Source organism: Chamaea fasciata, unplaced genomic scaffold (genome assembly GCF_029207755.1).
Source record: "Chamaea fasciata isolate MVZ Bird 193981 ecotype frontalis unplaced genomic scaffold, bChaFas1.0.hap1 SCAF_67, whole genome shotgun sequence".
Classification (NCBI taxonomy): Eukaryota; Metazoa; Chordata; class Aves; order Passeriformes; family Sylviidae; genus Chamaea; species Chamaea fasciata.
The window spans coordinates 58,392-83,247 of NW_027094152.1; the positions used below are offsets into that span (position 1 = coordinate 58,392).

The 24,856-nt window shown below is 50.9% G+C and overlaps 1 protein-coding gene across 1 annotated transcript in view; it reads left to right on the forward strand.

Annotated features, from left to right (window-relative positions):
* Window positions 1-3,345: 3,345 nt before the first annotated feature.
* LOC136304291 (lysyl oxidase homolog 2) overlaps window positions 3,346-24,856 on the forward strand; it is a 43,390-nt gene continuing 21,879 nt past the window's right edge. The window contains exons 1-4 of the mRNA XM_066207925.1: window positions 3,346-3,594; window positions 11,000-11,391; window positions 13,081-13,256; window positions 22,953-23,164. Coding sequence (XP_066064022.1) covers window positions 11,037-11,391; window positions 13,081-13,256; window positions 22,953-23,164 — 743 coding nt within the window. The 5' untranslated portion in view covers window positions 3,346-3,594; window positions 11,000-11,036. The remainder of the gene's footprint in view (window positions 3,595-10,999; window positions 11,392-13,080; window positions 13,257-22,952; window positions 23,165-24,856) is intronic.

A 24,856-nucleotide genomic window follows, 5' to 3' on the forward strand; every position in this document is an offset into this window, starting at 1 on the left:
CTCCAGAATTTGGGGATTTTCCCGCAATTAGGATCTGGTTCTCCAATCCCCCAACGCAGGAATTTCCCGCTGGATTGGTGGGATGTGAAAACAGCCCTAAAATTCCTGCAGCTTTTTTTTGGGGGGGGAGAAGGGGGAATCTCCGGGATCATCCCTGCAGGGAAAAGCTTCTTTTTTTTTTTTTTTTTTTTTGGGAGCTGCTCCCGGGGATCGGAGAGGTCGAGTCGCCCCGCGGAGCCTTTCCCAAAGAACTGCAAATTGCGGGAATTACAGCGCCCAGCGGCCCGTGCCCCATTTTTGGGAGCGGGGGAGCGTGACTGGGACTCCTCGGTCAAATCCCTCAGGGCAGGGGGAAAAAAAAAAATCCCCGAGGAAAGGATGGGAGAGGGAATGAGGGCTGGGAGTGAGGCCAGGGATGGATCCGCCTGGAATTGGGATTTTGGCAGGGATTTGGGGTGGAAAATCGCGTGGAAAATCGCCGGGGGCTGAAAATCGGGATCCACTCCCGTGGAACGGGCTCGGGGACCTGGAAGTGCCTTCCCTGGTATTCCCGGTGTGATTCCGGGCTGGTTTCAAATCCTTTTTTTTTCCCTGGAAAACCACAAGCCGCCCCGGGCTGAGGTTCAGAGCGATGTGGGATTGATCCAGCTCTGATTTTGGGGAAAAAAAAAAACAAAACCAAACAAACCACCAAAAAAACTCCACCTGGGAATTCTCCAATCTAGGATTTGGTGTTTTTTTTCCATGAGGAATTGTGTTTTTAATCCTTGGGACTCCCAGGAGTGGGGAGTAACTGCAGGGCAAGCCGGGATAATAATAATAATAATAATAATAATAATAATAATAATAATAATAATAATAATAATAATATCATTCCCTGCTTTGTTTTGAGCTGCTGTAGGAGTGAGTTTAAGGAACTGGAAAATCGGGATGCTGAAAGGTTAGAGGTGAGGGAATCCAGGGAGATGCCAGCGCTGGGAATTCCAGGGAATTAAGGAAAAGCCGAGCGCTTTTCCCGGGTCCTTTCCCGGCTGCGGGACGAAGGGGGCAGCAAATTCCCTTTCGAGGAGCTTTGCCGGATTCCTGCGGGATGCCTCATCCCGAGCTCGCGCTTCCATCCGCTGGAATTTTTCATGGATGCGCCGCCGCGTCCTCGCCCGACCCCGCGGGCTCCGGCACGTTCCTCCCTCCTCTCCCTCATTCCAGCCGGGAATTGTTCCCTGGAGCTTCCCCGCGATGGCCCCGGGCCGGGGGAGGCGGCTCTGCTCCGGGTCAGGATCCGATTCCCAGCGTTTGTCCCGTTCCCTGAGAATCCCTGGTGCAGGGAAAGGACCTGCGAGCTCATCCCATGACAGCCCCGTCCCCTAGGCCGGCTTGCTCCACATCCCGGAGAGCCAAAATCCCAGAGACCCAAATCCCGGAGAGCCAAAATCCCAGAGATCCCAAATCCCAGAGAGCCAAAATCCCAGAGATCCCAGAACACAGAGAGCCAAAATCCCAGAGATCCCAAATCCCAGAGATCCTAAATCCCAGAGATCCTAAATCCCAGAGATCCCAAATCCCGGAGAGCAAAAATCCCAGAGATCCCAAATCCCGGAGAGCCAAAATCCCAGAGATTCTAAATCCCAGAGATCCCAGAACTCAGAGAGCCAAAATCCCAGAGATCCCAAATCCTGGAGAGCCAAAATCCCAGAGATCCCAAATTCCAGGGATCCCACATCCCAAAGATCCCAGAACTCAGAGATCTTAAATCCCAGAGATCCCAGAACCCTGAGATCCCAAATCCCAGAGATCCTAAATCCAGAGATCCTAAATCCCAGAGATCCCAGAACCCAGAGATCCCACGTTCCAAAGATCCCAGAACTCAGATCCCACATCCCAGAGATCCCAAATCCCAGAGATCCCTTATCCCAGAGATCCCAAATCCCAGAGATCCCAAATCCCAGAGATCCCTTCTCTCTGGAAGTGACTCGAGCACTCACAGGGATCCGGGGGCAGCCACAGCTCCTCTGGCAATTCCATCCCCGCCCCTCCCCACCCTCCCAGCCAGGAATTCCTTCCCAAAATCCCATTTATTTCCTTTAAAACTGCTGCCCAATCCAGCGCAACTTCCCTTCCCAAGAAAAGAACTCGGGAATTGCTTCCAGAGCCGCTGGAATCGGAGCAAACTCCGCTTTTCCAGGGGTTGGGGTTGAGAAGACGGAGCTGGGCCCTGGAGCGGGAATTGCCTGGGGCGGATAAATCGTGTTTGGGAAGGGATGGGAAAACTGGGAAAAGGGAAAAGCTGGGCAAAGGGAGAAGGGAAAATCGGGATGCTGAAAGGTTAAAGGTGAGGCAACCCAGGGAGATTCCAGCCCTGGGAATATCCAGCAGCTGGAAAAGCGGGAATGCTGAAAGGTTAAAGGTGAGGCAATCCAGGGAATATCCAGCAGCTGGAAAAGCGGGATCCTGCAGGATTGAGGGTGGGTGAATCCCGGGAGATTCCAGCCCCCCCTGGGAATTCCAGCCCCCCAGGGATCTCAGGGATTGAGTCACCTCGGAGCCCTTAAACATTAAATCCCCCCCGGGGGCCGGGGGGAATTCCCAGCGTTTGTTCCTTGGGAAGACCCGGAATAAAAATCCATGCTCCGGATTCTTTTGGGGGGGTTTGGGGTTTTTTGTGGGTTTAGTTTGTTTGTTTGTTTGTTTTTGGGGTTTTTTTTTTGGGGGGTGGGGGTGTTTTGTTTTGTTTTTTGGGGTTTTTTGGGGGGCGAGTTGGGATTTTTGGGGGGTTTTTGGGGGGTTTTTTGGGGTTTTTTGGGGGAGTTGTTTTTGGGTTTTGTAGGTTTTTTGGGGGGATTGGGGGTTTTTTGTTTTCTTTTTGGTGGTTTGGTTTTTTGGGGGGGTTTGTTTGGTTTTGTTTTTTGGGTTTTTTTGGGGGAGTTGGGGGTTTGGGGGTTTTTTTGGGGTTTTTCTGGTTTTTTTTGGGGGGGGGTTGTTTTTGTTTTTTGTGGTTTTTTGGGGGGGTTGGGGTTTTTTCGTTTTCTTTTTGGTGGTTTGGTTTTTTGGGGGGGTTTGTTTGGTTGGTTTTTTTGGTGTTTTTTTTTGTTTTGTTTTGGGATTTTTTGGGGTTTTTTTTTGTGGTTTGGGGGGGGTTTTGGGGGGTTTTTTTTTGTTTGGTTTTTGGCGTGTTTTTTGTTTGTTCGTTTGGTTTGATTTTTTTTGTTGTTTGTGTTCTTTTTTTTTTTCCGTGTGTGTGTGTTTTGGGGTTGTTTTTTTGGGGTGTTTTTTTTTGAGTTTTTTGAGTTTATCTGATTTTTTCCCTTTTTTTTTTTTTTGGGAATTTCTCCCCCCCTCTCCCAGCCTCCCTCCGGGAGGAGCGAGCGCCGATCTCCCGGCGGGGGCGGCTCCTGGGGAGGGGTGTTGCCGGGCGAATCCAGTGAAATTTGGCAGGAAGCGGCGGCCGCAGCTCCTGGCCGCGCATTTCCCCGCCGGCAGGAGGAGAATTCGATTTATTTCATTCCTTTCCCAGCGCCGAGGGGGAATCGCTCAGCCCGGCAAGGAAGAAGCGGATGAAGCGGGACGGGGCTGAGCTTCCCCCCACCGCTAATTAAGGTAAATTTCCCGCTAATTGAGGGAAATTCGGGGCTCCGAGGCGCGTTTTGGGGTTTGATGGTTTGAAAAGAGCGGCTGGGTCGTGAGTTTCAACATTTCCGAGCCTTTTCTTCCTTCGCCTCTCGAAAGTTTCATTTCCCTTCTTCTCTCCCAACTCTCTCCTCTCCCATCGCGCTAAAAAACCAGGAGAAAAAAAAAAACCCAAATTTATATTTCTCCTAATTCTTGTGCCCCGAGCTGGATTTGGCTTTTTGTCACTTTTTAAAGGAGTTCTGGCCGAGCTGAAGATTTTATTTATCCCTTTATTTTTTTGGGTTTTGATTTTTTTGGGTTTTTTTTTTGTTTTTTGCTCCCAGCCGTTCCCGGCTGGAATAAAAGACGAGTTGCAAAACTCGGGGGCGATGCCTGAGCTGGGGTTTCGGGCAAAATATCCCGAATTTCGAGCAGGAAACCCCGGTTGGTGCCACCGGAGTTGGGTAAAAGTCACCCGGGGAAATCAGGGAGACTCTCGGAGTTCTCCTCTCTGGATAAATCCCGGGTTGTTTTTTTAATTTTTTCAGAGGGAAAAAACCTCCCGGGGGAGATGTTTGGCAAGGAGGTGCGAAATATGTCCTTAATTAAAGATATTTTCTGCCGTCGCTGCTGGGGATTCTCTGAGCCTGCCGGCACCTCCTCAAAGGCCGGGTTATCCCGGGAAATTTTTTAGGATCACTTGGGGGATCTCCACCTGGAAAAGCGCCCCGGAGAAACGCGGGATGTTCAACCCGAGCCGGGCGGAGCTCGCGATTAATCCTGATGAATTTTTGCCTTCCCCCGAGGAGTTTTTGTTGCTAATGAGGGATAAAAGATCCAAGCCCAGAGAATTCAGAATATTAAAGGGGAAGATCCAGGTCTGGATATCCGGGAGCGCAGCGGGAAAAATAATTAATTATCTCCACAATCAGCTCAGCAAGGTGATGGTGCAGGGATTCCAGTTTTGCCTGGATACAGCGTGAAAATCCTGGATTTATTTGGGGCTCCTCCTTCCCAGGTTTTCCTCTGCACTGAGCCACCCACGGGGGTGGAATTTCCTCGGTTGGAGAGCTGTTAAAACTAGAATATAAATAAAAATAAAAAATATAATATTAATATGAATATAATGTTAATATGAATACAATATTAATATGAATATAATATTAAATGAAATAAAAGGGTGAATTTATGGAATCTCCGAGTGCTCAGGTAGGAATCACACCTTGGAGCCAGTTCCGGGTGCTCCAGGAGGGAATTTCCACGATCCCGGTCCCCAAGGGCAGCAGGATGTTGGGAAACATCCCCAAAAGCGGCTTTGGAAGGGGAAATTCAATCCCGAGGCTCAGAATTCCTCTCCAGTCAGAGCCAGCGGGAGCTTTGGGGGGGCAGGAATGAGAATTTTAGGGGGGCAAGTTCCGGGGATTGGAAAAGCTCCGGGGGTTGCAGAGCTTGGATGTTCCTGCCCCCAGCAGGTGAGTCAATGGAAAATCCAAAGGTTTTGCTGGAAGTTTTTCACTCCTTTCACAGCCCGAGACCCCAGAACGCTTTCCCAGTGACGAGCTCTGGGTCTTTGATCCATGTTTTGACTCCCAAATTCGTGGTTTTTTCCAGTCCCTGTGCCCCACTCTGCTTTCCTTTCTGCTCCCTAATTAATATCCATTTTTCCCCTTTTATTTCTTCTCCTCCTGAACATTCCCAGAGCGTTCCTGGGGGCAGTTCCCAACCCGAGCTCCCAGTTTCGGGCTCTGGGATCATCCCCAGGGTGATTTTCAGATCCTTTTTTTAAAATTTATTTTGACATTTTCTGTCCCACTTTTCCCATCTGCAAAAAAAAAAAACCCCAAAAAACCAAAAAAATCAAAACCGCCCCGGGAGGAGGAAAAGTTCCACCCCAAATCCACGTTTTCAAATCCAGCTCCAACCCAAAGGTTGTTATTCCAAGGGGGGATTTCCCAGGAATAACAGGAGGCGGTTCTGGAGCCCGGCTGTCCCGCTGGGGGATTAGGGAGCATTAATTAAAACAGCATTAATTAAAACCCAAAAGGGCGAGGAACCATCCCCTCCTCCTCCTCAGAGGGTTTCGGACCCGCCTGGAAATTTGGGATGTGCAACCCCGAGCCCGGCTGAGCTCTGCTCCTTCAGCACACGCACAGAGAAACCTTCCCTGGGCTCACTTTTCCCCCTTCAGGTGGATTTTTGGTGTTGAAGATGATTTAAATGAAGATGTGAAATTTTTTTTTATTGATTTCATTTTAATCGAGGTGTCGGAATTTGAGATGTTAGGGTGGGTTTAGGGTGGTTTGGGGTGGTTTAAGGTGGGTTTAAGATGGTTTAAGGTGATTTAAGTTGGTTTTAAGTTGGTTTAAATTGGTTTTGGATGATTTTGGATGGTTTAGGGTGGGTTTTGGATGGTTTAGGGTGGGTTTTGGATGGTTTAAGGTGATTTAAGTTGGTTTTAAGTTGGTTTAAATTGGTTTTGGATGATTTAGGATGGTTTAGGGTGGGTTTTGGATGGTTTAAGGTGGGTTTTGGATGGTTTAAGGTGATTTAAGTTGGTTTTAAGTTGGTTTAGGATGGTTTAAGGTGATTTAAGATGGTTTTAAGTTGGTTTTAGGATGGTTTTAGATGGTTTAAGGTGATCTAAGATGATTTAAGATGGTTTGAGGTGATTTAAGTTGGTTTTAAGTTGGTTTTGGATGGTTTAGGATGGTTTAAGGTGATTTAAGATGATTTAAGGTGATTTAAGTTGGTTTTAAGTTGTTTTTAGGATGGTTTAGGATGATTTAAGGTGATTTAAGATGATTTAAGATGGTTTAAGGTGATTTAAGGTGTTGCTGCATGGAGATGAAAATTAAAAATGAAGCTCTAAACTGGGGATCTCTGCCGGAAATGGGGATTTTCTGCCTCTGATCCTTCCAGATCCTTTGTGGCTGAGGTTTTTCGGAAGGAGAAGGGATTGAATCCACGGGGATTTAACCCTTGGAAAGCCCCTGCCACAGGCAGAGACACTTGGGAGCGATGGGAGAAGGAATTCCAACATCCCATCCCGGGGAACGACGGGATTTCATTCCCTTTAACAACCCTGGAGACGTTCCCAGCGGAGAAGAGGCCGGAGAACTCCGGGAAATCCTGTTCCCAGCCCGGAGGGAATGCGGAGATTCCCGGGATTCCCGGTTCCAGGCGGCTGAGCAGCGCTTGGAACACAATCGGGATGATTGTCGCCCGTCCCCGGGGGATGTGGAGCGTTGCCGGATCCTCCTCGGCCATTCCAGACTTTCCTTTTGTTGTCTGGGTGAGGATGCGAGCAGGGAAGCGCCTGGTCTGGGATTGTTTGGGGGGTTGGATGGGGTTAAAAAAGGGGAATTCTTGGCTGGGATTCGGCTCCAGGAGAGGAGCAGGTTCTGTCACACCTGGGGAAGGGAAAAATCAGGATTTTGGAGCTTTGGGAGGTGCGTGAAAAGGGAGGAGAGGGAATTTAAATGGGCAGAGAGGGGCAGGAAACGGGACAATGGATTTAAACTGGCGGGGGGCAGGGATGGGTGGGATATTGGGAAGGAATTCCTGGCTGGGATGGGATTCCCAGAGGAGCTGTGGCTGCCCCTGGATCCCTGGGAGTGCCCAAGGCCAGGCTGGATCCCCCCGGGACAGTGGGAATTGTCCCTGCCCATGGCTGGGGTGGCACTGGATGGGATTTAAATCCCTCCTAACCCAACTCATCCCAGGATTCCAGAACAATTCCAGGTTTTTTTTCCCTTGCCATCCCATGCCTCTGTTCCCTGCAAGACCCAGGACTGGAGCCCTGGGAAGGGCCGAGTCAGCAGGATCCTGCCCGAAAACCCCAAATTCCACATTCCTGTGGGGATGGAGCTCAGCTTCCCGCCTGGAACAGGACACGGAGAGCCTGGAGCAGCTCCTGCCCTCTCCTCTGGCTCCGCCCGATGGGTTTTCAGTGCTCTGCCTTGGATCCCTTTGCATGGAGAGACCAAAAGATCGGATCCTGACGTCAGGAATCAGCCTGGAGGTCGTTGGAGGCTGTGAGGGGAGGGATGAGCCCGAAAGGAAAGGGGAAAACTCCAGGCCAAACCAAAAACCCCAGGCCAAACCAAAAACCCCAGGCCAAACCAAACTCCAGCCTGGATTTCTCCTCAGGGAGCTCGGCACGTGCAGCTCCCAAACCAAACCCAAAACTCCGGCCCAAACCAAAAACTCCAAACCAAACCCGGCCCAAACCAAACCCAAAACTCCAGCCCAAACTAAAAACTCCAAACCAAACCCAAAACTCCAGCCCAAACCAAAAACTCCAAACCAAACCAAAAACTCCAACCCAAACCAAACCCAAAACTCCAGCCCAAACCAAGAACTCCAAACCAAACCCAGCCCGGATTTCTCCTCGGGGAGCTCGGCACGTGCAGTTCCCAACCAAAAGCTCCAGTCCAAACCAAACCCAAACCCAAAACTCCAGCCCAAACCAAAATCCCCAGCCCAAACCAAACCCAAACCAAGAACTCCAAACCAAACCCAGCCCAGAGTTCTCCTCGGGGAGCTCAGCATGTGCAGCTCCCAAACCAAAAATTCCAGCCCAAACCAAAAATTCCAGCCCAAACCAAAATCCCCAGCCCAAACTAAACCCAAACCAAAACTCCAGCCCAAACCCAAAACTCCAGCTCAAACCCAAACCAACTCCAGCCCAAACCAAACCCAGCCCGGATTTCTCCTCGGAGCTCGGCGCGTGCAGCTCCCTCAGCCTGGAGGCACCAAACGTGTCCCTGCCGGAGGCGCAGCCGCGGTTTTCCTGGAATATTTTCCATGCTCGGCTGTGTTCTCGTGGTTTTCTGGTGTCCCCGTTAACGTGTGGGCGCAGCCGGCTCTGCCTGGTGCCTTTTCAATGTTGGGTTTTTTGAGGTTCAGGCTGTGGCTGGACCAGCCCTGCGGCAGCTGGAGGGCAGGGAGAGTTTTCCTGGATATCAGAGCCCTAAAAAATGTCTTGGAGCTGAGGAGGGAGATGTCGGGGAAGGATAAATCCAGGATTTCTGTGGCTGTTGTGCTGTGGGGTGAAGGGACTGCCGGGCAATTTTCTCTGTTATCAGTTCTCTAAACCAGTCCTGGCCTCGAATCCCAGAGGGAAAGGACCTGGATCAGAGCCATGGAATGGTTTGGGTGGGAAATCCTTCAATCCCAACTCCTTCCACCATCCCAGGGCGCTCCAAGCCCCGTCCAGCCTGGCCTTGGACACTCCCGGGGATGGGAAAACCACACCCGGAGCTCTCCCGTGCCAGAATTCCCAGTTTTCCCTCCTGACTTGGGATAGACACAGAGCTGAGAGCCCATTTCGGTGCTGAACCCTCGGGGGCTTTCCCTGGATTCTGCTGTGTGGGAAATGGATTTGTAGAGAATCCTCAAATCCTCAACTCTTCGAATTCTCAAATCGTCAAATCCTCAGATTCTCAAATCCGACCCTCCTGTGTTCCTGAATTTCCCCCGGTGGACCCGGCCTGACTTTTTTTTTTTTTTACTTTTTTTGTGGGAATCCCGAATCAGAGCTGAGGACAAATCCCTCCGGATTCCGCTTTTCCCGACTCAACCTGAGGACGTTTTCTGGAGCCTCTCATTGAACAGGGGCTGTGGGAGTGGGAGGGTTTATCTGGGGGGATGCAGAGCCTGGGGGAGATCTGTCTCCTGGTGTTTGGGATCGGAGGGAGCACAGGGAGCTGCTGCTGCTGGCCTGGCCTTGTGCAGAATTCCCCCAGGATTTCTTCTGCAGGATTTTTTTTCAGGATATTTTTTTTCAGGATATTTTTGCAGGATTTTTTTTGCCCATGGAATGGGATTTCTGAGCGGTTTCCCAGTGCTTTCCCCTCCTGACCCCAGAGCAAAGGTGGGACACGGTGCTGCTCCACCTGGGAGCCCTTTTTCCCGGGGATGGGTTGGGAATGTGTTCCTACAATCTCAGAATTCCTTTTTCCCAGCCGGAATTCCCTCTGTGGTGCAGGGACCTTTATCCCCAGGATTTCCCCAGCTCTGGGAATTTCCTCTTTTCCCTGTGCCAGACCATGATCCTCGTGGATCCCTTCCAGCTCAGGACGCTCAGTGATTCCCAAATCCCTGAATTTCTGGGGAACAAAAGCAAATATTCCGTTCATACACTCATTAAACATCAAAGAAATCTCTATTTATTTAAGATATGAAATCTATTGATTCGCTTATCCGTAATTCTATTGCACTGATTGGCAGCATTCTGTGTTCATTAAACATTAAACAATACCTACCTATTTAAAACACGAAATGAAGATGCTAAATAACTTATATCATTATTATTGAAATCTGAAATTTCTTTTCTATAGAATATATTTTATCACAGATATTTCATTTTATTTATCAATTTCATTTTTATATTTCATCGATGCATTTTATTCCTATATTAATTTTATTTCTATATTAATTTTATATCTATATTAATTTTACATCTATATTAATTTTATATCTATATTTTACTAATACATTTTATTTCAACATTCATTTTATTTGATTTTCCATACGCATCCTGGGCTCCGGGGGCAGCTCAGCCCAGCAAGGCTTTGCCGAGAGCGCAACTTCCACCTCCTGGATCTGCTCTAATCCCAATTAGCGTCTCCCAGGCTCATCTTGATCCCAATTAAAGCGACCTGGAACTCTGCCCTGCCCTTCCCCAGCTGCTCCCGAGGTCTCCCGGCTCCGGGATTCTTGGAAAGGCTCCGACATCTGGCAGCTTTTGGGTCATTAACACCTCCAGGAACCGGCCCCCGGCCCTCCTCCCCCGTGTGATCTCCCCAAATTGTGACTTTTGGCTCCAGCCCCGGGTGGAACGGCTGCCGGGGTGGGATTGGAGCAGGGAAAGGGCTGGAAATCGGGAATTCCATCCCCAGGGACCCCCCCCAAAGCTGGGCTGACACGTGTTGGTCTTGGCACAGGGTTTGTTGAGCCTTTTCTCCTCTCAAATGTTCGGGTTTAGTTGACTCCGAGCTTTCTGGAGGCTCAGAAATCAAACCAAAGCGACCCGGGGGGAATTTGTTCGTATTCTGCGAATTTGTTCATATGCCGGCAGGATTTTGGATGGAGTTTTCCTGCCGGGTTTGTGGAGAAACAGGAAAATCACTTCCTACAGCTCCCAACCTGGAGAATTTCACCTGGGGAAAACCCGGTTTTTTGGGCTGAAATTACGTGGCAAATTGACCTCAAGTTACAAGCAGGGGGAAGTTTCACTCCGCTTCTCCACCCCACAGGAAAGAATTGCCCCGACTTTGCTTTTCACAGCCGCTGGTGGAGGTAACCTCGATTTCCAAGAGCCGCGAATTTTCCCTGATTAAAAACTAATTAAAAAATCTGATTTTTTTTTTTTTTTTTTTTTGTCTCCCAGGGACAGCCCTTCCTGGACCCGGCTGTGAGAACCGAAAATGGGAAACTCCCAAGTTTTCCCCTCCAAACCCTCCCTGCTGCTGCTGCTGCTGCTGGCCGGGCTGAGCTGCGCCCAGTACGAGCACTGGTCGTACCTGCCCGGATACCCCGAGCCCGCCCCACAGGTGTTCCAGCCGCCCCAGAGAGCCCCGAACGTCCCCAAAATCCAGCTGAGGCTGGCGGGCCAGAAGAGGAAGCACAACGAGGGCAGGGTGGAGGTGTTCTACGGAGGAGAGTGGGGCACCGTCTGCGACGACGACTTCTCCATCCACGCCGCGCACGTGGTGTGCCGGGAGCTGGGCTACACCGAGGCCGTGTCCTGGCTGCCCAGCTCCAAGTACGGAAAAGGAGAAGGTGAGGGGGTCCTGGAGAAGTGTGGGGAATCTTTCCAGATCCAAATAATCCCGGATTTCAGTTTAATTGATGAGTTTGGGGTGTTTCTCTCTCGTGCCGGGAGCTGGGCTACACCGAGGCCGTGTCCTGGCTGCCCAGCTCCGAGTACGGAAAAGGAGAAGGTGAGGACGCCCTGGAATAGGGAGAGGGTTTTTCCAGATCCAAACAATCCCTTTTAATTAATTAATTCAGTTTAATTGATGAGTTTGGGGTGTTTCTCTCGCGTGCCGGGAGCTGGGCTACACCGAGGCCGTGTCCTGGCTGCCCAGCTCTGAGTATGGAAAAGGAGAAGGTGAGGACGCCCTGGAATAGGGAGAGGGTTTTTCCAGATCCAAACAATCCCTTTTAATTAATTAATTGAGTTTAATTGATGAGTTTGGGGTGTTCCTCTCTTGTGCCGGGAGCAGGGACACACCGAGGCTGTGTCCTGAGATCACCGAGTTTGGGAAGGAAAACCCTGAAATAATCCGGGAATAACAACAGATCTTGTCATAAGCGACACCCCAAGGGATTTGTTGGGATTTTTTTGTCCTACCGAGGATTTTTCCTGCTCTCCCTGGAGCCTGGTGGATCCCACAGGGATAAAATTCCACTCTGGAGGCCTGAACGTGCTGTTCCGGGTGGCTTTTTAGCGAATTTCGAGTGCTCACACCTATAAATGTCCCATAAAAGAGCGAGTGGGGCCCAAGGGAAATTGAAAAGCTGGAATGTGCTCCCAAACTTGTGGATTTTGGCTCCGGAGGCGGAGCAGGAGATTTCCAAATGTGCCATTGGAAAACAAACCGGGCTGGCCACGGGGTTGAACGGGAGGGAGAATTCCCAGGGAAATCCCAAATCCCGGGGCTGGGCGGGCTCTCCCCACTCTGCTTCTGAGGGGTCGGACTTTGAATATATTAATTTAAAATCCATTAAAAAGATATTTAATATCTATTAATATTATAATATAATTATGCATCATATTATATTATATATTATGCTTTATTAACATTATAATATTATCTATAATTTGATATTTAAATTAATATCTTTTATTTATTTATATATATTTATTTGAATATATATTATATATAAGCTATGTATTTAAATTCAATAGGAGCAGCACAGGGGGGCGGATTTTCATTCCCAAATGGATAAAGGATGGGAAAAGCCACTGGACCAGAGCTTCTCCCAACCCATTCACTGTGATTTTCACACCAAGAGCGAGACCAAGGAGCATCCCTGCTCTCGAGGGAAATCCAGATCCAGGGAATCCAGCCCATATTCCTCCTCTTGGAATCTCAGCCGTGGTTTTTCCCATTCCAGGGAAGATTTGGCTGGACAACGTGCACTGCTAGAGGTGCTGCTTTGTTCACCTTGATTTTCACACCTTGAATTTTCATCCCTTATTCCAGCAGGATAAGGGAGGTGGATTTTTATCGCTGCAGCACAGGGAGGTGGATTTTTATTCCCAAATGGATAAAGGATGGGAAAAGCCATCGGACCAGAGCTTTTCCCAGTCCGTCAATCCTTGCGGTGCCGCTTCGATCACTAAATTATTCGCTTTATTCTCGATTTTCACACCGAGAGCGAGACCCAGACACTTCCCTGGAATCCAGATCCAGGGAATCCAGCCTCTTGGGATCTCAGCCGTGTTTTTCCCTCCTTTTCCAGGGAAGATCTGGCTGGACAACGTGCACTGCACGGGCAAGGAGAGCAGCCTGGCCGCCTGCGGCTCCAACGGCTGGGGCGTCAGCGACTGCAAACACACCGAGGACGTGGGCGTCGTGTGCAGCGAGAAGAGGATCCCGGGGTTCAAGTTTGACAACTCCCTCATTAACCAGATCGAGGTAATTGGGGTCAAAAGCGTCACCCGGAGTGTCCTGCGGGCTGGGAGGGATGGGAATTGTCGGTTTATCCCGTGTTTATCCTGAAGGTTTGTTCATATTATCAGTTTATCCCTTGTATTTATTCATAGTATCAGTTTATCCCCTTTTATCCCGTGTATTTATTAATACTATCAGTTTATCCCATTTCATTCCATGTATTTATTCCCATTATCAGTTTATCCCATTTCATTCCATGTATTTATTCTTATTATCAGTTTATCCCATTTTATCCCGTGTATTTATTCCCATTATCAGTTTATCCCATTTCATTCCATGTATTTATTCCCATTATCAGTTTATCCCATTTCATTCCATGTATTTATTCTTATTATCAGTTTATCCCATTTTATCCCGTGTATTTATTCCAATTATCAGTTTATCCCATTTCATTCCATGTATTTATTCTTATTATCAGTTTATCCCATTTTATCCCGTGTATTTATTCACATGATCAAATTATCCCGGATTTATTCCGTCATCAATTTATCTCATCTTCAGAGGGAGGGGAAAAGGGAATTTTTTTTCCATCAGCTCCTCATCTTGGGGAGTTTGTGGGGCCTTCAGTTGGATTTTTCACTTGTCTCAATTCCCTGCCTGCCCTTGGCCAAAATTCACGGAGAGATCCCATTGTAAGCGCTTTCCAGGGAAAATCCAGGATGTGCTGCACATCCCGGGGATGAATCCTGAGCTGGAACAGGAGGAGCAGGCAGCGCTCAGCATTCCAGGGAAAACCCAGGATGTGCTGCACATCGCAGGGATGAATCCTGAGCTGGAACAGGAGGAGCAGACAGTGCTCAGCATTCCAGGGAAAACCCAGGATGTGCTGCACATCCCGGGGATGAATCCTGAGCTGGAGCAGGAGGAGCAGGCAGCGCTCAGCATTCCAGGGAAAACCCAGGATGTGCTGCACATCGCAGGGATGAATCCTGAGCTGGAACAGGAGGAGCAGACAGTGCTCAGCATTCCAGAGAAAACCCAGGATGTGCTGCACATCCCGGGGATGAATCCTGAGCTGGAACAGGAGGAGCAGGCAGCGCTCAGCATTCCAGGGAAAACCCAGGATGTGCTGCACATCCCGGGGATGAATCCTGAGCTGGAACAGGAGGAGCAGGCAGCGCTCAGCATTCCAGGGAAGGGCTGCAGGCCCGGGACGTGAGGGATTAAATTCCTTTCCCGGCTTCCCTCATCCCTGCCCGGCCGCTCCATCAATGGCCCCGTTGTGTCCCGGGGAACGCCCGGGGCGGCTCCGGCTCCTCCCGAGCCGCAGAGCGTCCTCCAAACACCTGGAAAGACACAAAACCTCTGGCTTCGTCTAGACAGAGGTCAGCTCACCCCGGGCCGCCGCAGGAATTATTCACGGGAGCTTCGCGGGGCTCAGCTTTTCCATGAGCTCAGCACCGGGGAATTGGGAACGAGCTCGGCTGCTGCTCCGGGGTGGAGGGGGCTGGAATTTCGGATTAATCAGGAATTCCTGGGGCAGAATCTGGGATCTGTCAGCAGGAGGGATGGATGGAAAAGGGAGAGGTGGGTTTGGTTTTGAGGAGCTGTGCTGAGTGGGGTGGAAGTGGGGTCCCAAACCTGACCCAGGTGGGCTCCAAAGCCTCCTGTGAAGGCGAGTTCGGAAGGTTTCTGCCCTTTCCTGGGAATTCCGCGGGTCATTCCTGGCGTTCATCATCGTTTGTGGGCTCCTGCAGCCCAGAGCTCGTCCCAGTGATGTTTCCCCTTTGGAATGAGGGCTGAGGGGGCTGGAATTTCCTCCGAGCCCTGCTGTGGTCAGGAGTCTCCACCAGCCTCTGCCCTGACGGAGCAGAACCAGCTCAATCCCCCCGGGATTCCCAGGGGAAGGGATTTGTCCCGCTCAAGCCAGGCTTGACTAAGACAGGCCTGGCTGGAGGGGCTAAACCGAGCCTTGGGTGTTGGATTCTGTGATTCCCAAATGGATCTGGGTGCGTGCACAGCCCGAGGATTAACAGGATTCCGGGGATCCAAGGGAAGAGCTGGGGCTGGGCCAGGGGAGGTTTGGTTGGAAATTGGGAAAAGTTTCTCCACCTTGAGGCGCTTCCAGGGATCCAGGGGCAGCCGCAGCAAATCTGGGAATTCCAGCCCAGCCAGGAATTCCTTCCCAAATGTCCCCTTTCCCCGTTCCCTGTGTCCTTGTCCCAAATCCCTCTCCGAGTTTCTGCAGCTCCTTCAGGCCCTGGGAGGGCACAACGAGGTCACCCCAAAACTTCTGCACGATCCCAATTCCCTCAGCCTCTCCTCCCGATTCAGGAAGCCCTAAAGCCCCTTTGGTGCCGATTCCCCGGGGCTGGGAAGTGCTGGGAACGTGGAAAATCCGACTTTTTGCCCCAAACCTGGCCTGGCTGAGCTCAGCTCTGCCCCCCCCCTCACTGCAGAACCCCGGGGCTGAGTTTGTTTTCCTTGGCCACGGGCACAGCTCCACTTCCCAGCCTGGAAAAGCCGTGTTTAAGTGGGGTGGGATGAAATTTTTCCGCGGCCATAAATCCCCCGGCCATTCCATCGGGATGTGCTCAGCCGGATCCTGTCCCTGCTCGTGTTTTGAGGGTTGTGTCACCCCCTCTTCCCATCCCGGAGCTTTTTTTCCATCCCTTTTCCTGCTGGGAAGGGGGCAGTGCTTGACCTCTGGGTCAGGCACTGAAAGCTGGGAAAAAAATTCATTGCCAAGACACCAGGTCAGGAACAGAGAAAACCAGAAATTAATTTAATTAATTTAATTAAATCTGTGCAAAAAAACCCTCCGAGCTCATTAAGCCCAACCTCTGACCAATCAGCACCTCCTCAGCCAGACCATCCCCGCTCTGTCCTTAGGAGGAATTCAATATTTGAACAGGAAAATGATCTTTGAAGGCTTTTCCAACCCAAACCCTGAAGAGTTTCGGGGCAGGGTGATGAGGAGGAGGGAGGCAGGAAGGGGTTAATCCTCCTGGCCACGCCGGGATCCCTTCCCTCATTAAAATCCCAAATTTTTTTTTTCCCCGTTTTGTGGATTTGAGAGGATTTCTTGGAGGCTTTGCTGGGCGTCGGGAGCTCAGAAATCCATATCCCTGGGAATTCCATCCCAGCTTTTTCCGAACGTCTCCCTGCGTTATCCCAGCTCACCCCAGACCCACCTGCTGCCTCTTTCCCGGATTTTTCCGAGCCCACAGCGACTGATCCCAACCTCAAATCAACACCCCACAGGGATTTCATTCAACTCCCGCCCCGAAACATCCCGAACAGAAAATATTTGCCGTCCTCCTCCTTCCTCTGCCCGCGCGGCCTCCGAAGAGGACCGGGCTCCAAATATATCGGATTGCTGCAGCTTTTCGAGGCTCGCAAACAGCTCTGAGGTACCTGAGGCTTTGGCCGGACGGGTCTGGCTCGGCACGCCAGACCCTGCTGCTATTTCTGCCTTTAATTTCCCCTCTGGGTATTGGTGAGGCAGGAAAAAAAAAAATAAATAAAATTCTGATTTCAAAACCCCCAGAGCCTCCAAAAAAAAAAAAACTTGTGGTGGGTTCAGAGCGGGGTTGAGCCGTCCCTGGAAGTGTTCAAGGTTGGGTTTGGAGCAGCCTGGGATGGTGGGAGGTGTCCCAGGGTGGGATGGGATGGGGTTTGAGCACGAATCATCCCAAAATTCCGGTTCGTTCCAGGTTTTTCGTGTCAGAATTCTAAATGCTAAGAAGTGTCAGGGTTTTTTTCTGCTTTGATAGGGGGCGATTTGATGGGTGGAAATGGAAAATGCCCCCCAAAAAAACCCCCCCTGGGCATCACAAATCCTGTGGTGGATGGGGCAGGGGAATATTCCCTGGATTGATCCCTGAGCATCCTCAGGAATGCTCTTCAAAAGGAAAGGGAACAGCTGGATTTGGGCACGGAAAAAACCCAAAACAATCCATCCTGGGCATGCCCTGGCAGCACAAATCCAGGGAACAGGGCAGGGGAATATTCCCAAATCCAGGTGGGATTTTACCGTCGGACCTGGAGCTGTGGGTTGGGTTTGGGCAGGGAAAAAACCCCAAAAAACCCTCCTGGGCATCATGAATCCCACGGTAAACAGGGCAAGGAAATATTCCCAAATATTCTAGGGAGGCAAAGCTGGGATGGAGATTTGGGATAAGGGAGGAAGGGACAGGATGGGGGGAATGGCTTGGAATAAAAGGGAGCAGAGTTAGGTGGGATACTGGGAAGGAATTCCTGGCTGGGAGGATTGATCCCTGAGCATCCTCAGGGCCCTGCCAAAGGAAAGGGAAATGCGGCCCGGAGTGCAAGAGTTTCACACGTTTTCCGCTCGGTTTTGGGGTTGGTTTTTTTTTAATATTATTATTAATTTGTGCTGTTGGATGCTGGAAGTGCCAGCTGAGATCGTGGAATCCTGGTTTGGGTGGGATGGGAATTTCAATCCCAGCCCCAGGGACTTCTCCCATGAACCCAGAGTGATCCAACCTCTCCTTGGGCACTTCCAGGGATCCAGGGGCAGCCACAGCTCCTCTGGGAATTCCAGCCCAGCCAGGAATTCCTTCCCAATATCCCACCTAACCCTGCCCCGTTTTATTCCAAACCATTCCCCCCACCCTGTCCCCCTCCCTCCCTTATCCCAAATCTCCATCCCAGCTTCGCCTGCCGAGGACACGTCATGGTTTAGGGTTCAGGGCTCAGCTTTCCCTCCATCCCAGAGTTTTCCTCGTTGTGGGATCGCTCTCCACGTATCCACGGAGCACGGAGAGAGGGATTTCAGGGATCTGCTTTATCCATCAGGTGCTGTTTGCTCCCGTTTTTTCTCCGGGCTCTGTTTTCACCATCAGCCCGGCTGCTGCCGGAGGATTTCTGCCCGGGTTTGCGTTATTGAGCAGCCCCGGTGTAACAAAACCCCCGCGGCCAAAGGGAACCGTTCCAATCCCAAAGAATTATTGGGAAGGAAGAAAAAAAAAAGGCTCCTGGCAGCCTGGAGAACCCTCAGTGTGCTGATCCTGGTCCTTTGTTCTCGAGTTTCCCAATACAAAGCCGAGCTCTGCAATTCCCCTCTGAGGTTTTGCTCTTTGTTCAGAGCCGGAGCAAACCCTCGGGTTGCTCCATCAGAAATTCCCTGCCCTGAACCAGCCCTGGGAGGGAAAAGGGGACGGGATTGGGGTTGGTTTTGCTCCCAGACAAAATTCCCTGCCCTAAACCAGCCCTGAGAGGGAAAAGGGAACAGGATTTGGGTTGGTTTTGCTCCCAGACAAAATTTCCCTGAGCTCCAGAGCTCTAAACCAGCCCTGGGAGGGAAAAGGGAACAGGATTGAGGTTGGTTTTGCTCCCAGATAAATTTCCAAAATTCCGTGCTCCGAACCAGCCCTGGGAGGGAAAAGGGGACGGGATTTGGGTTGGTTTTGCTCCCAGACAAAATTCCCTGAGCTCCAGAGCTCTAAACCAGCCCTGGGAGGGAAAAGGGGACGGGGTTTGGGTCGGTTTTGCTCCCAGACAGATCCTGACAAACTCACTGTGGTCTGCTGGAGCCATCAGGAAACGAATTCCCTCCAGGAATGAAACGTTGCCTCATTTTCTTTTTCGCTGCTTTGTTCATTTTTTTTTTCATCCCTCTTGGCAAACACAGGCCAGGAAGGAAAAAGAAAAAAAAAAGATGATGACAAAAGAGTTGGAAGCGCTGAACAGAATCCCAGGTTGGAGCAGGGTTTCTTTTCGTGTCTGAGTCAGCATCTCCGGGGGAGAGGAATGAGATGGGAGAGTTCTGTCCAGAGCCTGAGGTGGCACTTTGGCCCCGGGAATGCTTTCCCAAATCCAAGAGCAAGAAATTCCGCTTGCACCTTATTTTTCACTGCTGTGAGGAAAAAAAAAAACCAACAGCGAGGACCCGGCCCAGTCAGTCAGAGGGGGAGGAAATGTCCGGATGCCCAGACTGGAAGTGGGAAATACAGGGATTTTGAGTCTTGGAGTGGGAAATTCTGGGATCTCGAGTGTTGGAGTGGGAAATTCAGGAATTTCAAGTGCTGGAGTGGGAAATGAAGAGATTTTGAGTCCTGGAGTGGGGAATTGTGAGATCTCAAGAGCTGGAGTGGGAAATGTAGGAATTTTGAGTCCTGGAGTGGGAAATAAAGGGATTTTGAGTCCTGGACTAGGAAATTCTGGGATCTCGAGTTCTGGAGTGGGAAATACAGGAATTTCAAGTGCTGGAGTGGAAAATTCAGGAATCCCGAGTTCTGGAGTGGGAAATACAGGAATTTCAAGTGCTGGAGTGGAAAATTCAGGAATCCCGAGTTCTGGAGTGGGAAATACAGGAATTTCAAGTGCTGGAGTGGGAAATTCCGGGATCTCGAGTTCTGGAGTCGTGGATATCCCTCTCCCGCTGTGCTCAGAGCTCTTCTGGAAACAGCTGGAACAACTCCTTTTGATTTGTTAAGCTGCAGAAATAATCGCAACCATAACAGGCAAGTCCCGGAGCACCTCCCAGCATTCCCAAGCTTCCCATCTTTCAAGGGTTTTTTTAATTTCAATTTTGCATCCTTGCGACTTTTCTCCTTCTCAGCTCTTTTTTAAAAATTTTATTTATTTTTTTTATTTCTCTGATACCAGGAATCCCAGCCAGGCATTCCCCTGATCCATCCAGGGCTTTGGGACATTCAAATCCACCCTCTGGCTGGGAAAATCCGTGAGGTGGGGATGCCTGGAAGGAGCAGGAATGCAGCAGGGATGGGTTTTGTCCCTCTGCTCAGTGCTCTCCCCTCAGTGTCAGGAAAAATAACCCACAAAGGCCAGAGGTTTGTGTCCAAAAAGGATTCAGAGGAGTCCTTTGGCTTTATTCCAACAAAGGGAGAGGCCACGGGGCGTTTCCCTCTCAAATGTTGGAGGATTCAGCCTCCTGTTTATCCCAATTTCCCATTTCCCTCTCTCTTTCCCCACTGGCTGAGGCACTTGAGAGTTACAGACCGCCCCGAGTGCCCGAACCCTAAAATTCCCCTTTAACGCGCAACCCCCCCTTTAATTTTCAATTCTCAGGGAATTTCTGGGTTTTCCCCGTTGTTCCTTTCACCTTCCAATATCCAATTCCATTTATCAGCCCACCCACAGTTCCTTTGTAGAGGCAAATATCTCCTTTTCCATCCGGCCTTCGGTGGGATCCTTCCCGTCGTTATTTTTTTAATCTCTCGGTGCTGGTTTCACCCCCCGGCAGAGCCAGAGTTTGTTTGTGAGGACAAATCTGTCGTTGCTCTCATAGGGACGGGCTGGAAGAGGCAGAGTTTCCTCGACTGAGCCTATTAAAATCGCAGGGGAAGCAGATTCCCCCACAATTTAAACATTATTATGGGGGGGGGGGGGGGAAAAAGAAGCTTTTCCCCTCAATTTAAACCCCTTTTCTCCTAACAATCCCTCTCTTTTCTGTGCGCGCTGTGGGAGGAAAAAAAAAAACACAAAAAACCAACTTTTTCTCTGCCCTTTTCTGGGTTTTTTTGTGTTTTTTGCTGCACCAGCACCGGGAAAAGCATCTGGAGAGCGGCCGAGCCACGGGGACTTGCAGGACCCGGCAGGTCCTGCCCTGATCTCCTGCGAGCCCTGACCGCAGAGCTCCGGGCGAATTTTATTTGCCTTTTCCGAGCGGCTGAACCCGAGGATTCCTCAGCTCTGATGTAAGCCCCGGGCAGCACCACGTGGGTTTGCACAGAACCGACGAGGAGAGGGCTCCTGGAAGGGAATTCATCCCGGTTCATTTTTATTTTTATTTTTTTTTCAGAAGCTCTTTTGTAACCGCCCCACACAGCGGATTTTTTTTTTCTCAGCCAGGATTTGTCCCTGAGGGTCTGCGGGGTTGGTTTGTGCCTTCTGGGATCTTTTTTTCCAGCCAGGATTTGCCCCCTCCAGCCACGATTTATCCCTTGAGCTCTGCAGGGTTGGGTTTCGCCCTCAAGGAATCTTTCCCAGCCGGGATTTGCTCCTGAGGTTCTGCAGGGTTGGTTTTTGTCCTCAGGGAATCATTTCCAGCCTGGATTTGCCCCTGGAGACCTTCAGGGTTGATTTGTGTCCTCAGGGATCTTTTCCAGCCAGGATTTACCCCCTCCAGACAGGATTTGTGTCCTCAGGGATCTTTTCCAGCCAGGATTTGCCCCTGAGGTTCTGCAGGACTGGCTTGTGCTCTCAGGGAACCTTTTCCATCCAAAATTTGCCCCTTCCAGCCAGGATTTGCTCCTGGAGACCTTCAGGACTGATTTGTGTCCTCAAGGAACCTTTTCCAGCCTGGATTTGCCCCCTCGAGCCAGGATTTATCCCCAGAGTCCAGCAGGGCTGATCTGTGACCTCAGGGAATCTTTTCCAGCCAGGATTTGTCCCTGGGGGCTCTGCAGGGTTGGTTTGTGTCCTCAAGGAACCTTTTCCAGCCAGGATTCGCCCCTGGAATCTTGCAGGGCTGGTCCGTGTCCTCCCGTAGGTCCCACATGTGAAATCCATTCCGCTGCCCTGACTCAGGTGGCGGAGGAGGAGCCGGAGGAACGCTGCTGTCAGCACGTCGGAATCCCAAATTCCGCCTGAAATCACGGCTCTGGATGGAAACCCCCAAGTCCTGCCCCGCCGGGGCTCCCGGCTCGACCATTCTGTGCTTGAGGTTGGCCCGAACAAAGCTGAGCTTTGTTTTATTTCCACGGGAGCAGGGACGGGGTTGAGGTGAAAACAGCGCTTGGAACTGAAGCGACAAGGAGGATTTGTTACAGGGCTACTTATAAAATAAATTAGAGCTTTTTTAAAAATTTTCTTTTTAATGAGGAAAAGAATCCTCTTCCAGAGGATGGATCTACACGGGGTGGAAAGGTTTGTCTCACAAAATCCCGGAAAGGTTTGGGTTGGAAAGGAGCTTTAGAATCATCTCATCCCACCCCTGCCGTGGGCAGGGACACGTCCCACTGTCCCAGGTTATCCCAGCCTGGCCTTGGGCACTGCCAGGGATCCAGGGGCGGCCACAGCTGCTCTGGGAATTCACAGGGAAGAATTTTCCCCGGTATCCCGCCTAGGCCTGCCCTCTGGAAGTCTGAACCCCTCTTGTCCTGTGACTCCTCTGCCTCCCTGCCCTGTCCCTTCCTCAACGCCTCGTCCTGCCCGCCCTACCTGACCACAGCTGGGCTGTGATCCCGCCTGGAATTTCCAATGCTCATTTCCCTACAAGCCAGCACCGTTCCTGTTTATTTTCCGCTCACAGGACTTGACCACAGTTGGGTTGTGATCCCACCTGGAAGCTCACAGCCCGTTTCCCTACAACCCAGCAGCATTCCCATTTATTTTCCTCCCACAAAATTTGATCACAGTTGTTCTGCGATCCCGCCTGGAATTTCCAAACCCCGTTTCCCTATGATCCAGCTTCATTCCCAATTATTTTCCACCTACACGACTTGATCACAATTGGATTGTGATCCCATGTCGGATTTCCAAAACCCATTTCCCTACTATCCAGCACCATTCCCAATTATTTTCCACCTACAGATCTTGACCACAACTGGTCTGTGATCCCACCTGGGATTTCCAAACCCCGTTTCCCTACATCCCAGCACCATTCCCAGTTATTTTCCACCCACAGGACTTGACCGCAATTGATCTGTGATCCCAGCCGGAATTTCCAAACCCCCTTTTCCCTCCGCTCCAGCACCGTCCCCATGTTCCCGTCTCCTTTCCCTCCCCCAGAATATGAACATCCAGGTGGAGGACATCCGCATCCGCGCCATCCTGGCCACCTACCGCAAGCGCGTCCCCGTCACCGAGGGCTACGTGGAGGTGAAGGACGAGGGCAGCTGGAAGCAGATCTGTGACAAGCACTGGACCATGAAGAACTCCCGCGTGGTCTGCGGGATGTTCGGCTTCCCCAGCGAGAGGAAATACAACGCCAACGTCTACAAGTAAGGGCCGGGCCGGGGTTCTCCTCCTGACACAAGGCGACGGCGGGTGTTGAAGTGAAGGGATTTATTGCCTGGCCAAGTCAGCCCCGTGAGGGCAGAGGTGGGACAGCTGGTGCCAGCAGAGTCCCCGCGTCCCAGGCAGAGGTGGTGGCATCTTCACAGCAGCACCCCCATCCCGTGTCCCCCATCCCGTGTCCCCATTCCATGTCTCCTATTCCATGTCCCCCATCCTGTGTCCCCCATCCTGTGTCCCCATTCCATGTCTCCTATTCCATGTCCCCCATCCTGTGTCCCCCATCCCGTGTCCCCCACTCCGTGTTCCCTATTCCATGTCCCCCATCCTGTGTCCCCATTCCGTGTCTCCTATTCCATGTCCCCCATTCTGTGTTCCCCATCCTGTGTCCCCATTCCGTGTCTCCTATTCCATGTCCCCCATCCTGTGTTCCCTATTCCATGTCTCCCATCCCGTGTCCCCCGCTCTGTGTTCCCTATTCCATGTCCCCCATCCCGTGTCCCCATTCCGTGTCTCCTATTCCATGTCCCCCACTCCGTGTTCCCTATTCCATGTCCCCTATCCCGTGTCCCCCATGTCTGTCTCTCAGCATTCCCACTGCATTTTATTCTCCTTTTAGCCAGTTTAGCCAATATTCTACTTTTTTTCAGCCAACCTGGCCGAAACACAAGCTCTCCACAGAAGTGTTGGACCTGTCCTAAACTAAAATCGATGTGTGATAATTTTCGTAAATTCTCACACAGATTCCGTGCTGCTTTCCCTCCCTGGGTTTGCGGATTCCTTTACAACGAAGGAAGGAAGCAGTGATTTGCAGGGAGAACACTGTGTTTTCCAGAGAGCTTCAGGCTGCCTCTCCTGTTCCGGCAGCTCTGGACTTTTTTTTTTCCTTGTCATTTCTTCTGTTTGCTTTTAGTCACCAGCCCGGGCTCTTCCCACACTGTTCCCTAGGGGAAAAAAACCCCAAAAACCCACCCTAAAGCAGATGTAAAAGAGTTTAAATTGAAATTCTGTCTGGTTCCTCTGCTGCTCCCTGAGCTGGGGAGGGGGAAAGCGGCTTCAGGGGGGGGAGCCGTGGTTTTCCTGCCTGCTCCTTCTGGCCTCTGGAATTGCTGTTTCTGAACATTCCCTCTGGATCAGCCTGGCCACGTTCCGTTTCTCTCATTAACAAGATCCTGAGCTGCTGGAGAGGTCCCTGGAACAGCCCAAAGCCACAGAGGGAAAATCAGGAATAAAGAACCCACTGGGAATTCTGCCTGCAGGAGAGATGAGCAGGGAATTCATCGCCCTGGACATCAGTTTGAGGAGGATTTGCTCCCTCCAGCGCAGCACATTTCCCTCCAACCCATCCCTGAGATTCCCACCCCCTGCAGGAGCGGGGAATAAATCACCTCCAGGCAGACAAAGTAGGTTTTTCCTGCTTCCAGCTGTGGCCTTTCCAAGACAAGCATGAACTGCAGCATCTGGAGCCATCTGCCTCCAATAAAAAAGGGTGCTCAGGAGCTGTCCTGTCCCTTGGACTCAGGGAAATGGAAAAACTGACGGGAGGTTGCTCAGCAGCAGCTCAGCACTGCTGAAAATCCCGTTGAATCGAGCTGGAATTAGGAACACGAAGCATTCCCAAAATCCCAGCCCAGGAGATCTCTGCTGCTGGAAAACCTCAGTGCCCCCAGACTTCCCCC